At 41.6% G+C, this 17,203-nt stretch overlaps 1 protein-coding gene across 1 annotated transcript; it reads left to right on the top strand.

Moving 5' to 3' along the window:
- The first annotated feature begins 972 nt into the window (after positions 1–972).
- On the top strand, positions 973–15,947 carry LOC115592786 (MAM domain-containing protein 2-like). Its single transcript, XM_030435917.1, has 15 exons — positions 973–1,244; positions 1,371–1,481; positions 4,563–4,852; positions 7,144–7,228; positions 7,426–7,560; positions 8,474–8,751; positions 10,130–10,223; positions 10,364–10,510; positions 11,636–11,755; positions 11,876–12,015; positions 13,147–13,243; positions 13,608–13,766; positions 13,953–14,206; positions 15,416–15,500; positions 15,591–15,947. Exons 1-15 carry the CDS (start codon positions 1,142–1,144, stop codon positions 15,635–15,637), a joined length of 2,145 nt encoding a protein of 714 aa, XP_030291777.1. The 5' UTR covers positions 973–1,141; the 3' UTR covers positions 15,638–15,947.
- Positions 15,948–17,203: the final 1,256 nt, after the last annotated feature.

A 17,203-nucleotide genomic window follows, 5' to 3' on the forward strand; every position in this document is an offset into this window, starting at 1 on the left:
GAAGTATTTTGAAACGTGTAGTAGGCATTGAATTCAGAATAAGCATATACTTAAAAAAAACAATACATGTGGAACATAAGATATATTTTCTTTATACTGTTTTCAGTATGAAGAGTACACAACAACAAGGATTAGCAAATTACCACATCCTGTTGTATTTATGTTTTACACAGCATCCCAACTTTTGACGTTATCAGGGTTGGGTTCTGAAACCTTAATGGCAAAGACTGTCACACTATTTCCGCCTTTGCTTTTGACCAACAACTTTAATTCATAAGACATATGTTTTCTGGTGAGGACAGTCTTACCATTAGTCACAACATTCTTGTGGCTAATGGAAGCCTAATCTTGACTGGAAAGTTAAGGGGTCAGTCCAGAGACTAGTGGGATAAATCTGGGCGGGGAGGTGAACCAATAGCATTGGCCCTGTGTCATTGCCATTACTGAGGTGTCATTGACCCCGAACTCTGTATTGGGGCTTGTTAGTGGCCAAGAGGTCAGGCTGTCACTGAAAAAGAATGCTGAACTCCCGCACATTGTTCAAATCCATTGCTTTTAGATTTTGTCCCTAAACGTGTGAAGGAGTTCATGTCTTCGGATGATTCTCAGCTGCTCCTTACACAAAAAAAATCAAAAATTTTGTTGCTGAAACATTTTGTTCTCAGCAAACCTAAAAATTCTAAACATGAATTGTTTAAAGTGATGTATCAAATACACTGAACGCAAAGTTGCTCGTTCTCTCCTCCTCTTAATCACACTTTATTTTCCTTTTTTCCCTAAAGGAACTCTCAAATTACACTTGTCCTCCTTCTCATTTCTCTTTCTCCCCAGCCATCCCTCCCATCCTTCTCTCTCCCACCCTCCCTTCTTGCCCCTTTCTCCTGCTCCCTCACTGGCCTTCCACCAGATCATCACTCACCTTCTTTCTCCTCCTCCTTCTCTCCCTCCCAGAACCCTCTCTTTCTCCTCTGGTCCTGACACACACACACACACACACACACTTTCCGGTGGAGAGTCTGCAGTGTGCTGCCAGTCTTTGAGCTGGAGAGACACTCAGACGACACACACAAGAGAAAACTTTAAAAACAAACTTTGATCGCAACTTCCCTGCATTTTTTTTTTTTTTTTTTTATTGCCGTGGATGCAGACAGAAGGCCTGCTTTTGCTTTTCTTATTTTCTCTGAGGATGGATTTATTTCAACAGAAAGCTGCGATGCTTCCACTCTACCTTTTGGCTTTTGCTGGTGAGTCCGTTTGAATGATCATGCCAGTGTTGTTGCATGAGGGCATGTTTCTGTTACTGCCAGTTGCTATGATTCATACTTACCATTGCCTCTCTCGTCTCTCTTTTCCTCTCTCTGTGCTCAAAGCCACCGTCCAGGCCTACAGCCAGCTGTTGCCAGGCTCCTGCAACTTTGAGTCCAACACCTGCGGATACACGTCAGATGCAGACTTTACCAGCTGGAACCTGCACAAAGACGGTACTGCAGAGCATCTTCAGTCCTCTAAATTTGAAGGCATTTTTATCTTAGAGTCATGTATTAAGTGTAGGCTTTCTTTTAGTTCTCTCTGGCTCTTTGAGGAGTTGCAGGCTTAGCTGCGATGTTGCAGTTGTTATGGTGCTGCCACCTAAGTACACTGGTGAAAAGAAACCCATCTGGCCTGCATTGATTCCAGCATCTGCGGACATCTGGAGTGAGTGAAATAACAGATTTAGGCATTTTCACTGGGTTGGTGCTGCAGCTGATGCGGATGAGTGGTGAACACGCCCGTATCAAGGTTATGTCAGTGTTTACTTATGTAAACTGATCAAAGCCAGCAGATGAATGCCGATTAGATCATTTGGACGTGACGTAATTACCGATTACCTTGTTGTAAAAGTAGCAAAACATGTTTCTGGCGTCTCCAAACTTCTCCTTTGTCGCATGTGTTCTAAGATTTACTACAAATGAAGCCTTTGCAGATGAAAAGTTTGGAGTCTAGCTGCAGACAGCTGCCTCATGTCGCAGCAGCAGCCAAGTCCTGTCGAGTTAATGGTGACACGAGGTGGGGCCTGCGTTAAGAGGTGGAGGTCGTGTTGATGTTGCTAAACACTCTCCTACATCTTTGACCCAGTCTTATCTACACAAGACCCGTCCCTAAATGTACACATTTTTCACACAACACACCTAAATAGGCCAGGTCTGCTCAGTCTCTTATGTAACGAAGGATGCTCCAGACTCTTAGAGTGCTGTTTTTATTCCAGGTGCCAATGGTCCAAACCTGGCCCGGGTGCTACTAAATGGACTGGATTTTGAGAATAGGTCAGCCAGTATCCACATTTCCAGCTCCCACACACATCAGGCAGCCATATTTGGGCAAGAGCAAGAATAGATTTGGTTAGCCAGTGCCAGAAGACATCCCAGTTCCCTGACTTAACACATCCATAAATGTAAACCTATCTAAGCTAATACTTAAATCTCTCTAGCTTAACTGAAGGAGTGTGTATAACTTACATATATATATATATATGCATTCCCTGTTTTCCTCTTTAAGTGTTTACCTGTAGTATTAATGCTACCGCTGTCACAAAGACAGCGTTAGCAACATGGCTACCGCTAGCAGCCTGGCTACTGTCCAAAACAAAAAACAATAGTAAAAATTCAAATCTGATGAGTAACACTCTCTATTGTATTAATACGTTGGCAGGTTTTGTTACTTACTCGTCAAGTAGGAGGAATGCCGGTTTTGAACCATCTTAATACCTAGTGGTAAGAGGAAACACATATCAGTGAGCGAACACACTTTAACACAACATGGGCGCTCTCCATTGAGTTAATGCCCATCTGTTCACTCTTGTTTTAGTCCGATTCCTATCACTTTCCTTCTGCGCCTTCTTTGCCTCCTCCTCTAGCGGGGTTCCAGTTGTTCCAGCATAACCTGGGGATAGCGACTGGGGAAAATAATGCCTCTATCTGTTTTGGTTTTGCAGTGGCAGACGCACTGCCCTTTTGCTGTAATGTGACCTTCAGTTTTGCGGGAACAATCGAGCCTGGTGGCGGACCAAATGCGAGGTTAAAAAATATCTTTCCAAAGCCATTACACTGTGTAACCACTATTTACCTCAGAGTGATCAGTAAAAGCAAAAAAGTTGGAAGAAACATTTGAAACATTTTTGGAAATATGCTTGTTTTCTTTCCTTTTATGCGATCGAGAAGAGAAAATTGATATCAGTCTTTCGCTGGGGTTAGGGTTAGGGTTCCTCCCATCTAAATCCACCTGATTGGTGAGCCAGACTTCCTCTTGGTATGCCAGTGCCCTGCTTTTCCAGTAGCTGTATCTGCAGCCAGATCCTTTTGGAAAAATTCAGTTTTTCCCACTGTGGTCCTTGCTCATACTTGTCTGAAAATTGCTCTGCTGTTGCAGCCTGTCTCACTGTCAGTCTCCCATCTGGGTTACGTCAGCTACTTTCTCCTTTCCTGTTTCCATCCCTGTTGCTATTGCCGACGGCTTGTTGAAAAAGGTCAGTGTAGTTAGTGCGTTAATGGTGTGCTCAGTTCTTGCTCATTTACTTTCATCAGTGCTCCCTTCCCATTCTGTGGTCTGTGTGCGGCATAGCTGAGGCTGTCAAGTCATGTCAGATGTATAAAGCACTTATTATGCACTTCTTTCTTCTCTGAATCCAATAAAGGCATCAACTGATCAAAGCAGGACTACACGCCGGTTTGAGTGTGAGCAAAGACTGATTCACTTTCAGTTCAGTCTATTCAGTGTGTAAATACAAACATTTGCAAACAATTGAGGCTAATTGGCAAAAAAGGGAAGGAAAACATCTTGAATTGACTGATTCGAAGGTAGGATGAGCTCAGCTCTGTGTGGAAGTGTGTTTGTATGCATGTGTGTTTGTTTGTCAGGATATAGGAGCCCGGGGCAGAAGGGCATTCCACAGGGACAAATAATAAATGACAGACCACTAAGGAGAGCTCAGAGGGCCCTGGAGCAGAGAAGTAGCTAAGAGTCATTGTAGTGATGGGAGCTGAGATGGATTTGAAGTAGGACCAGGTCAGAGGGTTTTGATTTTCCAGCCTATAACAAGTTTCTTCCCTACTGTTCAACCCAACAAAGAGACCTGCATCAGGCCATTTCATTTTTGGGGATTTAGGAAAAAAGTATTCAACATTTCATGACAGACTTCATATCTAACTTTGTCTAGAATCCAGGTGAAAAGAAGGTCGCTGCTCGGATGTTTGTACAGAATAAAGGTCCAGTGTGTAGAGTTTATTGGCATCTAGTGGTGAGGTTGTTGATTGCAACCAAGTGAGTCCCCCTCGTCTCACCCTCCCCTGTGGTGGCCGCTAAAAAAAAGCAAAAGACTCCTTCATACCCAGTGTTTGCTGTGTCCATTCTGGGTTACCCTAGAAACATGGCGGTGCCATGATGATTATTTTCCAACTTTCAATCTCTCCTCTACTTAAACGTTACAAGTCATTTGGGAGGCAATTCATGTGTGTCCCATGGAACAGGATTGAAGCTTTGCTTTGTTTAGAGCTTCTTCTAAATCCCCACATCCCATTTTGTTTCAGGTCATTTTATGGCAGTGGACGCAGCCGTGACTGATGACCAGGATACGGAGATAGGTGCAGATGCCGAGCGACAGAGGGAGATCACAGGGGTCCTGCTGAGCCCCGCCTTGGAGCAGGGTGAGTGGAGCTGCCTGAGGCTAGTCTACCAGATCACCGGGTCTGGAAGCCTTGAGGTCCTGCAGCGCATGGAGGGGAAGAGCTTCGACAAGCCGCTGTGGAGCAGCCAGGAGCCCTCTGACAGCTGGGTTATCTCAAGCATGGACCTGCAGAACACTACTGAGCCCTACAGGGTAAATTCATTTTTAAAATATAGTGTCCAATCTTTACTTAAACAGGAGACAAGCTTTAATTAAAAAGAAAGACATGAGGCCAAAGTTGAGTACAAGGTTCCTCTAATGATACTTGGTGGTTATTTATGTTCATTCCATCCCCTTATATAAAAATGTTGAGTGAAACAAACAGCATACTGATAATTTAACCTTTCTTAAATGTTACAATTTCTAGAATAGAATTATGATATTTAAAGTAGTATAAAAGTGGAACTACCGTATTTCAAAATAAAGTCTTAACTTTGGGAGATACTTTAGTGATTGTCTTCAGAGCAGTAACAATAATTTCTTCATCACAAAACTGTATCACAGACAGAGATATGAGGGCAAATCGAGTTGAAATTAAAAAAGAGTTTTCCACAGTTCAGTGATAGCTTATATAACAAATATAGGGTCCTATCCAATTCACCCTTTCTGAAAGTACAGAACTTCAAGATACATCAGAAATGTAACAGAAGATACATATTTTAATAGTCAATGCTCTACTTTTTATGCTAAATGTTTTTTATCCATTCACTTAATTATTAATATTGTAATCAAAGATTACAGGTGCAGAGTGCAGCTTGCGATGAGCATGTGTAACTGCTGACTTTCAGTGCCTGTTCAGTTAAAATTGGCTGTGAGGTCAGAGGGCATTTCACGCTGCCGTGGGAGGAAACACATATAGGTTGACAGAACACATGCAGGCCCAATTTGCCGCCAATGTGAAGTGTGGAAACACTCCCGCATACACCAACACACATTATCTAAACACTGTGGGAAGAGTACAGCCTATGTTTAGATTATATGCATAGGCAGGGCTGAGTCTGACAGGGTTGTGACCCACATGAAGGAAAGTGGGGTCTGTGCCACGGGCCCCTCGGCACGTAAACATATGCCAGTGCAGAGCTAGGTGAAAAAAAATCAAACGACAGGGGTTTGAATTTCACACTGATAGAATGTTCTGCTATTTACTCTCACTGAACATAATACCACCAAGTAAATCTCATGGCCAGACCTTAGAAGTAGTGCAGTACAGTACAGAAGCGACGGCTCTATCTTCCAAAAGACTGTGAAAATTATGTAACGCCAACATTTTGGCTAAAACCGCTCAAATCAATTTATTTTCCTGCCTAAGGAATGATTTCACATTTTGTTTATACGCTCGTTTGCCTTCTTTCCAAGAGTTAGAAGGAAAGACTGATCCCAAACTCACATCTGTGTGTTAACTCTGACGCTGGACACAGGATGCGGCTGGGTTAGCATAACATAAAGACCGGAGGCAGGGGGAAACCTGGATCATCCTTCCAAAGGAACATAGTTGCCCAGTAATAGTTACACCATGTATCCTCTTAAAGGGACACAGAGAGTGCAATCCAACTTCTCATCTGATTCTTAGAAAGAAAGCAAATACACTTTTTTAAAACTGTTCCTTTAACAATGAGAAGCTAATAGATGAAAAGTAGCTATGGTTAAATCTGTTGAAGCAACTATTCTGATTTTTTTTTTTCAAACATGCTCCCTCACAAATACATTCTGAACAGAAATCAAATACCTCAAATTTGTAGCTCTATGGCGCATTTTAGCCTCTCGTAGCTCAGAGTTTTGGTTTAACTATTTGTAGTTCAGTGTCGTTGCTCTCATTAATACATTTTGTAGCAGCAGCAGGCAAGTGTTTTATAAACCAACTCTACTTAAGCTGCCAAGCACCAAACTACAGACGCAGTTGGCGAATAACGTTAGCGAAATAAATCTGGAACAGCCGCCAGCTAAAGACCCAAATATTTTTCTTGGTTTAGTCGGTGGAGACCAAACCAGAGATGAAAGGATTGAAAATGGGAATTACATTCAACAGTTGGACACAAACATGGCTTTAAATGAATGCTAATGTATTTGCTAACACATGAGATAGGAAGATTACCCTTCTTCAGTTTTTAAAACAAACTAAAAAATGCGTTTTTATTTGCCTGAATGAGTCCAGTTTTTGTCAGATTATTCCTGATCCGAAACACACGCTCACATGTACGAGCCCTGACCTCATGTTTTAACAAATGTGTTCCTTCTCCGTCTTCCTGTGTGTCCTTTCTCTCTCTGCACGTCATCCTAAAGCAAACCTGCTGCTCACCAGAGCTTTGGAAATAAATTGGATCTCTTCACATTCCATGTGTGCGCTCTCTGACCTTCCATACATTCGCTCACCTTCTATGATGTCATTCCCGTGTCACTTCATATCACTGGTTGCGGGGTGTAACCGAACATGTGTTGCTGATTAGGTTGTCATCGAAGGTAAACCTGGACAGAGCGCTGGGAGCAGCGTGGCCATCTTTGAGATCCACATAAGCCCCGGATACTGCCTGGGTCAGTTATTTCACACATACATCACTCGCACATCTTTCATATAAAACAAAGAGAAAATAAGAATCCACACATGCATGTCTGAATGGACACCATCTGTGAGACACAGACACATGTGAACATATTTGCTATACTATCAGGTTGAAAGTGTTTCGCACCCACAACCATCTGTCTCTGATTTCTGGTTTGTCCTCGCCCAGAGTGTGATTTCGAGGAGTCTCACCTGTGTGGATACAGTAATCAGTGGAACGCCAACGTGAACTGGTATGTGGGAGGAGGCGGGACCCAGCTGGTTAACAACAACATAAATGACCACACATACAACAACAAGACAGGTGAGTGTTATTTATAAGAACTTTGAGTTCAGTGAGTCTGGTAGGTTTCCATTTCAGCGGGAATTCCTGTTAAGTAAAATTTTCTTTCTTTCTTTTTTTTTTTCTACAATCAGGATTTTATCTTGCATAGTTACGGCCAAAATTCCTTTCAGTTATGATGACATTTATTCTCCAAGATTAGCCTGAAGTTACTTTGTCTTTATATTGCGAATGAATCCTGTGAAAAGACCAAAACTAAAAATGAAAAAATGCACAACTATTTGACCTACCTACCCTGTCCAAATACACAAATAAATAGTTAGAGAGCTCGAATCGGAACAAACTGATCTTTTCAAGAGGGGGGGGGCCTTGAAGAGACAGGCACTGATACAGAGCATTCACACAGAGAGTGAATAGAGGGACTGCATCAATAGACGATATGACATTAAAGCACGTAAACATTTCCTAGTAGACACCCCAAAATAAAGGCCTGAACCTGATGATGAGGTAATAAGGGATCTAAAAGGACAATCTTTGGTTCTCCTGTTTTACCTGATTATCCAGGATGCTGCCCAGATTTTTATAATTCTGAACAGCAGTCACAGGCTCACCTTTAATGAAAACTGGTCAGTCTGTCTTGCATACGTTCAGCTGTAGAAACGACTGATCACACCATTTGTTGCTTCAACTGCATTTCATTGAACATTTTAAAGGTGCAGTGAGGACGTGCATTTACGTGACAGAATAGTTATTTAAATGTTGCTGAAACAGGTTACATAACCTCAAAACATTTATTTTAAAATGTTGCTCAATTTTGACGTGGATGTCTCGACAGCTGTTTATCTGCAAATCACCAAATCAGCTCCCATTGGCCATGAGTCATATGTAAACTTTCATCAGAGTCATTGATGTCATTGGTTTCAAAACCTTTCAGGTCACTTGATGTACGTGGACTCCATCTACGCCAAGACTTTCAAAGAAGTGGCCAAGCTTGTGTCTCCCATGACGACGGTGCCCATGTCCGGCTGCCTGAGTTTTCAGTACCAGCGAAGCGACGAGAGAGGGAACCTGTTCTCTGTTTACACCAGGGACCGACTGGGTCAGTACCAGGAGCTGTGGAAGGCCGGGACAGACAGCCACAGTGATTGGAGTGAAATGCCAGGAGAATGGATACCTGTGCAGGTGGACCTGAAGGCACCGTACTCCGTACAGGTCGGTGTGAGCGCGTCCCGTCGGCTTTATGTACTCGGCACTTTGAAGCTGTATGTGATGACTTTTACAAGGACTGATATCATAGCAAGGCAGCTTTATTTGTATTGTACATTTCTTGCACGGAGGAAATTCAAAGCTACCCAAACACAACAAAGGGAATAAAAGTGCAGCAAAGTCACCATTCTGTCAAAGGTACAGGAGAGCAGCAGATTTATTCATTTAGATTTGAAAGAGGCGAAGGTAAGAGGTTAAAAGCTGCTTCACGCTGTTCTGATCTGACTTGAATTACCAGCTGACTGCCTCTTAAAGATCTGAGGGCCTTACTCAGTTTATATTCTTCATGTATTTTGTGATTTATAAAGTAGTAGCAGCACTGCTTATATTCTATAAGCGACTGCAGGCCAGAGGAAAGGTTTAAGATCAATGGTAATGTGCTCTTTCTTCTTAGAACTCAAACAGAAACTCCCTGACGGAGCCGAAGTTGCCTAACTCTCTTTTTGGAAAGACCTCACAAGGGATCATATTACACGTCCTGTCTGTTGGAAATGAAGGGAAGAATGAATTCCTCTAAATCTTGCCTCTAATTTTTGATTTCGACAACAGTTCTTGCGTTATTTTTGTGTTTTCAGCTCTGGGATCAATAGCTTTTTATTCTTTCCTTCTTGTTGATCTCCGTCCTGTCTTCATTCAATTGAATATTTGTGTGAATTCCATCCGGCTATTTACTTGCTCAAAGCATTGAGAGAGTGATTCCAAAGGAGCGTGTGCAGTCTGTGAAAGAGCAAAATAAATCTCAGTGTTGTCTGTTTAACTGCGACTGTAACATTTGAGGGAAGAAATAACACATTCTTCTTCTTACAAGTGAAGTGTTGAATTATTGAGCGAAACCATATTCACTTGCTCATTCAATGGCTGTGCTGCTATAGTCTCATGTGAACAGGTATGAACAGTAGCTATTGTTGACTAAAGTCGGCCAATCTTAAGATAGATACGGAATTTCACTGACTCTTGACGGACATTTCTCCTCCAGATTACCTCATGGTAACATCTTTAAAGCAGCTGACTCAAAGGAATCTTGGGAAATGTAGGGAGATGTGATTAACAACTGCTTCAGCTTGGAATCCTTTTGCTGTGTGTGCTGGGGACAATTCTCTGAAAGATGCTCTTTGCTCCACAAACTGTTTTAAAAAAAATGTGCATCTGCCTTTTATCTGCCTTTGTACCCAGCTAGTTAACATTGTGTAAAATTAATGAGGAATTGTTCCTTCTAGACCTGCGTTGTACATCAATCTGACTGAAGGTACACATCTGTGTGCACATAATAGCACGCAGCTTTGTTTACGAGGGCCTGTCGCCATGTGTCTGTCTGCCTCTCCAGGTGGTCTTTGAAGTGGCCTTTAACAGTCCGAGAGGCGGACGTGTTGCAGTTGATGACATTTCCTTTTCTCCAGAGTTTTGCAGCACAGACTCTGGTGAGCTGCAGCCACAGTCACAGCCACTGTTGATTCTGAACATCCAAAACATCCAAAAGAAACCTGAAGCTGCAAGAGAAAAATGTAGGATTTATCTTCCGGGGAGACGGAAGTGTCATTCTGGTTTACTTGTCCCACAGAGCCGACCTTTGACCCCTCCATCGGCAACTGTGACTTTGAGGCAGGCCTCTGCCGCTACACCCAGGTCCAGGGGACGGGGTCGTCGTGGAGGAGAGTGTCTGTGAGGCCCAACATATTTCGGAACGGAGACCACACCACAGGTGGAGGTGGGATATAACAACTGATGATGGATATTTAGAACATTTCTAATAGTACCACCTCCATAAAAGGGCAACCCCAGCAGTTTTACACATCTCAGAGTCTGTTAACAGGTATTGAGGTGTTCTACTGGATATTAGAAAAATGTGTGTAAAGCCTTTTGTGGCTCTGGAGAGAGGACTACAACAATCTGGAGATATGGAGTTAAAAGGAGAGAGCTTTCCAGACCTTTGTAACCCGCTCTTCATCTCCACTTGAGCTAGAAGCTACATGTGCTCAGACTACCGGTCTGACAAGCAACTGGCCACAAGTCATTGTCAGTGGAAGTAGCAATATGATGAGCTACAGATGCCTGACGCTTGTCCCTGCATGGTAGGCCTGACGTGCTATGAATCAAAGTTAGCGACAACGTAGTGGGTTACGGGTGGCCATTTTCTACATTTGCTGCTCCTGGAGTTTACGCAACATCAGAAAATACTGGCATAACCAACCATAATGTGTACAGGTTGAGAATTGGGTTAAGTCGTACTGTCGGCAGCGACAGTCCCACAATGCTAAATTGATGAAGTACGCACAACAATCAGTGATGTGATGAATTTGCAGCTCTACATAGGTTTTTATGGCTCATTTGTGATCTGGTTCAGAAGGAATCTGTTTTCAGCTAACACGTTCTAAAGACTAGAGACTAGCTGGTGATTAAAGTGGAGCATTTAGCAGCTAAAGGCTAAACATTGGTGGACAGCAAGATATCAGCCTTGAAAATATCAGGGTGTCAAAAACAAAAGTCCAAATGGATGACAGTGGATGACATGTTTTGCTAAACAAAGTACTACATTATCAGTCAGAATCTTCTGGGTGCTGCCGTCCATCTGTGGGCATCTTTTGAATTCTTCTTCTGGCCCCTTGAGGCAAAAAAAAAGACAGAAAAATCAGTTCACACAGCTTTAAACAGTTAAACCTGTGAATGAGGCCGTGGTTCTGTAGAATAAAACCGGATTTGAGGCTGAAAACAGTTGAAAACTGCTGACGTCAAGATCAGTTCCAGGTCCAAGTAGTGATGGGAACGTTGATGGCGAGCAGATTCCGAGGAAGAGAGTTAAGCAAAAAAAATAAAAGCTTTATCCTCCAACCAGGATCTTTCCTGTTGGCTCACTCCCGAGTCAGCCCACGCTCAGGATACGTTAGCCGCCTGATGGGTCCAACTCTGCCAGGGAACACAAAGTACTGCCTGAGATTCTTCTACTCTCTGAGAGGTGAGTAGCACCCAAGAACTCCTCTAAAGATGTGTGGTGGTGTTTTGAGTGTATGTGTGAATCCTCTGCTGTGATTCATTTTACTGACTAACCAACCAGAAATAACTCTGGCAACTGCAGGTTTCAACCAGACGGACCGGGCTCTCGCAGTGTATCTGCAGCAGATAAGCAGCCAGGAGAGGATCTGGACTCAAGCGGTGAAGTCAAGAGGAATCTGGATTGCGACAGAGGTCACCTTCCAGACGACACAGCCTGCCAAGGTCAGAGGGAACACCACATCGGTCGGAATTAAAATGGAGAAGATAAGGCAGTGAGAAGATAAGAGAAAGGGTAAATAAAAAGGGAGGAAAGAAAGACGAAGGAAAGGAAGAAGAATATGTGGATTCAGTAAAGAATAAACAAACAAATCGATAAAAGAGGAAGAAATACAGCCAAAAAAGGAGTAGTGGGAGAATACAGAAAATACCTCAAGCATGGAAAAAAATGTATGAAAGAAAAAACAAAAACTTGTAGAAGAGAATAAAAAAAGCTTTAAATTTTAAATTAATTAATAATCAAATAAGGAGGGAAGTAAGCAACTAAGAAAGAAAGACTGGAAGGAAGGAAGGTGTCTGTACATCACACGAAGTTGAAATCAAATTCTGGTAAAAAAAATAATAAAGTTCAATTAAAATGAAAAATGTTAAAAAATCACCAGAGTTACTAGAATTCGGCCCAGATTTCATGACAACATCCAATGATTGTTTGGACATTTTCACGAGAATGATTAGGTTTCATCCTCTGGGGAACATGAATGTCTGTACAAAATGTAATGTTGGGATATACCGACCACCACTACGGCTACACCACTGGCATGGCTAATAAATGAGAAAGGAACTATTTCAGAAGAACATAAGGAACTATAAAAGAACAAATAAGCAAATAAGAATTAAAAGGGATGAATCAGTAGGAAATACAAGGGAAAAGAAGCAGGAATTTAAAACCATACAGGACAAAAAGATGAGGTAACCAATAAAGAAACAATCACCAGAAGTTAAATTAAATGCTTTACTGCCTGTTTGATCATCATCATGTGTTTTGCATGGTGAGAATTAATTCATCTGGATGCCAAAAAGCTCCAAGGCTTAACCGACGCTGGTCGTTTGTTCACATATTGAGCTGATTTGAAAACACACGCGGCGTTTGATTGATGATTTCTTTCTTCCTCCAAGGGGATTTCATAATGTCACACAGTGCACAAAACAAGCTAAAACCACAACAAACTGTTGTCAAGTGTGGTTCGGGCTCTATTCCGAGCTGATCTGTGAACGATTCACGGTTGTTAAAAAGTCTCCTGGGATGGTGAAGCTCATGAAGACACCTCTGCTCACCGTTTACCTTTTGCTGCTCAGGTTGCTTTCGTCAGCACCTGCAGGAGCTTCTGGGACTGCGGCTCTGTGGCTTTGGACGACATCAGCGTGACCCTCGGAGACTGTGAGCTGACAGCAGGTAAACACCTTTGTGGTACCAACTCTTTTTATTTTGTTGTAAGACTAAACAGGCTAGGCTAATGTTAAAAATATAACCGTACCAAGATTCATAGCAAATAGAGGAGCATGCTGGATAGTTACATAAAAGTGTATGTAAACTTTTGACCACGACTGGAGCTGTCACAAATGTACCTTTGTCCAAAAAGGCAACCTGGTTGCAGAAGAAGCGGGTCATGAGCAATGAGTGTGTAGGTAGAGTGTGTTCATGCTGGCAGGCACTAGGATGGACAGAAAAATGCCTGTTGCAATGTTGATGGTGACATGTGGCTCAGTGTTGACTAGCTCAATAATGGCTCTTCATCATCATCATCTTCCTGTTGCAGGTTCGTTGGCATCGTCTCTCCCGGGACACTGTGACTTTGAGGCTGGCCTGTGCGGTTACACTCAGGACAAGCAGAGCGATGAAGCCGACTGGGAGTGGAGGAGAGGACCCACCCCGACCTCGTACACGGGTCCAAGAGGAGACCACACCACGGGACTTGGTTAGGGGCCCCTCTTTTAACTATCATACCCCACTTGCATGTTTTAATGCGCTCAGCTCACAGACATGCTCAAAAAGAGATAGAAAAAAGAAGGTTACATTTTTATTCCGTAGCTCAAAATCACACAGTAAAGGTAAAGTCAGCATTGTAAGCGTTCACAACTGTAATCAGACCTTTGATTGACAGGATACTACATGTACATGGAGGCGTCACCCTTAGTGCCCGGTCAGAGTGCACGGCTGCTGTCCCGCCCTCTGAGGGGCTCCAGACAGCCTCAGTGTCTGAGCTTCTACTATCACATGTACGGCTCAGGCACGGGCCATCTCAGCGTTCACCTCGCCAAGGACGGAGAGGACGTGTTGCTGTGGCAACGGAGCGGCGAGCAGAGCATTGCCTGGCTGAGGGCCACAGTGGACTTCCAGTGTGACAGCCAGCATCAGGCAAGTGGCTCCTAGACGCTTCATATTTTAAAGCTGGACACGGGAGGAAAGACAATCAAAGCGACAGGCTACTGCACTTCGAGAAGAAGAATTGTTTTAACAATCACTTGTGTAAGGCTGCAACTGATGATTATTTTCGCTTTAGATTAGTTAGACTATTTCTTGTCATTTTGTGTGCATTAAAAAATGCAAATATTCACATTTAAGAAGCTGGAAACAGAGAATGCTTTATATTTTTGCTTGATAAATACCCTAACTGATTCATTTAATGTCAAAATTGTTGTTCAGTTATTTCTGTTAACACAAACATAACACATTTCCTAGCGACTGGCCAAAAAGTCCTCACCTTCCAAAGATGTCCTCATTCTGTTGTTTACAAATGCAGTCCTCACTATGTAGTCCATTCAAGTGTACACACACACACACACACACACACACTACTATACTAAATTTTTTCTGCAAAAAATCCTTTAAAAAATCTACTAAAGGCTCATACTTTAGTATAATTTTGAGGTACTTTAGGATTTCAGTCTTTTGCAATGTTACACTTCAACTCCACTACATTTCCAAGAGAATTTTTGTACTTTATAATTAGCTACATTTATCCGACAGTTCCAAGATTTTACATTAAAAAACATTTTACTAGATCATCCACTACAATGCATTATCAAGGTTTAGAGCAGTGGTTCTCAACCGTTTTGGCTTGGTTTGGTTGACACCATTTAAAGAAGAAATTTTAAGTTGGATCCACTTGACACGTTTGAGTTCTAGAAAATGATCTCATACCCCCCCCCTCTCATATCACATCATATTCTTATTTACTCCCCTGTGAGTCTCCTCAGATTTATCTTGAGACCCCTTGTTAACTACTGGGCTAAACTAGCCAACTGTATAAAAAGTACTTAAACTAGCTCCGCCTCGAGCAGCTACAACAGTGAAATGCTGCGCACACATTGATGCATCATGATAATCACATGTCACATATTAGTCACACAAGTAGAAGTCCATTCTCTCAGTAATACTTACATACTTTAATTTAGGACGTGTATGTGTAAATACATATTTCTAACTTTTGTTGCATTGATACACTAACTCAAGTATCTGATTACTTTTTCCCCCACAGCTTTCACTCACAGTCAGACGCTGACTGAGAAAATGGGTTTTCAGAACCTTTAAGCAACTCTTTCCCTCTTTGTGTTACTGTTCCAGATTGTGTTTAAAGCGATTAGAGGCTCATCAGTGAGGAGCGACATCGCAATCGATGACATTATAATAGAAGGCGGACCTTGCCCAGGTAACCAATCTATTTGAGAAAGGTGTTGAACATACATGGTAAAGACTGCACTTCCAACAGCTTCCTGATTCCTCTTTGATTTCCTTTCAGAAATGGAACTCAGGGCCACTGTGGGATCCTCCAATGAGATCGAGTAGAAGACAAGAGAGCAGCTGTGTAGGATGCATGAACACCGTTTTTTGCTTTCTTTTTTTTTTTTTGTTTAAATGTGCACACTGCAGACTCCTGACGCCGACATGTGATTCTGAGCATGAAGGGACGTGGGTAAAATAAAACTTTTCTTGTAGTTGTGATTTCACGGAGCGAAACATATCAGTCGTGTCATAGTCAGCATTTCTCTCTGCACTGTAGCAACAGAGAGCGTGTTAAACTGTGTTTTTCTTCACATTAATATGCATTAGATTAATGCTCATTGCTCTAATAAAGTGAGAAGGTTCTTCCACATTATTTTGTTTTTTCTTTCTTCGCGCTGAACGCAACATGTCATTCTACTGTCACCTAATGGAAATACGGCTCAGCAAGATCTGCCAATAAATGCAATTTAGAAAGACTGATGTCATCATTTTGGTATCATTACTCGAACAAGAGTAGTGACACAAATATCAAAACATTTCTCGGCCCAAATAACTATAATGACATTAATAATTATAAATGAAGAAAAAAAAATTTGGTCAGAACTTTCCAGTATGTGTTATGGTGGAGTCTGAGAAAGTACAGACAGATTCTTCTGCCCATTACACCAGCAATCTGACATCAGATTATTTAATTGGGCAAACCTAGAAATTTTGTGTGACAATGCTGCCTTTTGGTGGCCAATACCAATATTTTATATATATATATATATATATATATATATATATATATATATATATATATATAAGTGAAACATATAGATTCTTCTGCCCATTACACCAGCAATCTGACATCAGATTATTTAATTGGGCAAACCTAGAAATTTTGTGTGACAATGCTGCCTTTTGGTGGCCAATACCAATATTTTATATATATATATATATATATATATATATATATATATATATATATATATATAAGTGAAACATATAGTTAATATATATAGTTTTATAGACTGTACAGGACATTTTACACGTGTCAGTCACTTGCTTTGAAATACGCACAAACACATCTTTGGCATTTCTTCCCACACTATGTAAGACTGGCGTCGAGGTCAACACAGTTAGGAAGTCAAAGAAAAACTATAGGTGTGAGAACACATGTAAATCTCAATACACATTACACCAAATCACATTGGACTTATGCATTATTTAAAGCTGACATCGTTCATAGTTGCATAGCTACTGTCCCTTATTGTAAATGGACTTGCATTTCTGGAGCACTTTTCAAGTCATTTTAGTTTTTAATAGAGCTTTTCCATACATCCGTGGGCTAATATTGGTCTATCACAGATCAGTATCAGCTTATCTGAAAGTTTTTTTTTTTCCAAATATAACAAATAAGGCAAGAAAAGATGCCTGGGGTAATATACAATTCTTAATTCCCAGTTAAGTTTATTCTTTCAACTCACTGAATTCAATTTCGACAATAACGTTTATTATTAAACTGTAAAATGTCCCACTTCCATTAAGTGTTTGATAACCAAATTTAAGGGATCATGGCAAAAATGAATGTTTGTGTGTATTCTGTGTATATAAAAATAAGACATATCAAAACCGGAATTTTTTACT

The sequence above is a fragment of the Sparus aurata genome, chromosome 12 (assembly GCF_900880675.1).
Source record: "Sparus aurata chromosome 12, fSpaAur1.1, whole genome shotgun sequence".
Classification (NCBI taxonomy): Eukaryota; Metazoa; Chordata; class Actinopteri; order Spariformes; family Sparidae; genus Sparus; species Sparus aurata.

Coding starts and splice junctions, on each gene's coding strand:
- LOC115592786 (XM_030435917.1), top strand. CDS start 1,142: ATGCAGACAGAAGGCCTGCTTTTGCTTTTCTTATTTTCTCTGAGGATG. Junction 12,016..13,146: donor AGACGACACAGCCTGCCAAG/GTCAGAGGGAAC, acceptor TTTGCTGCTCAG/GTTGCTTTCGTCAGCACCTG. Junction 13,244..13,607: donor AGACTGTGAGCTGACAGCAG/GTAAACACCTTT, acceptor TTCCTGTTGCAG/GTTCGTTGGCATCGTCTCTC.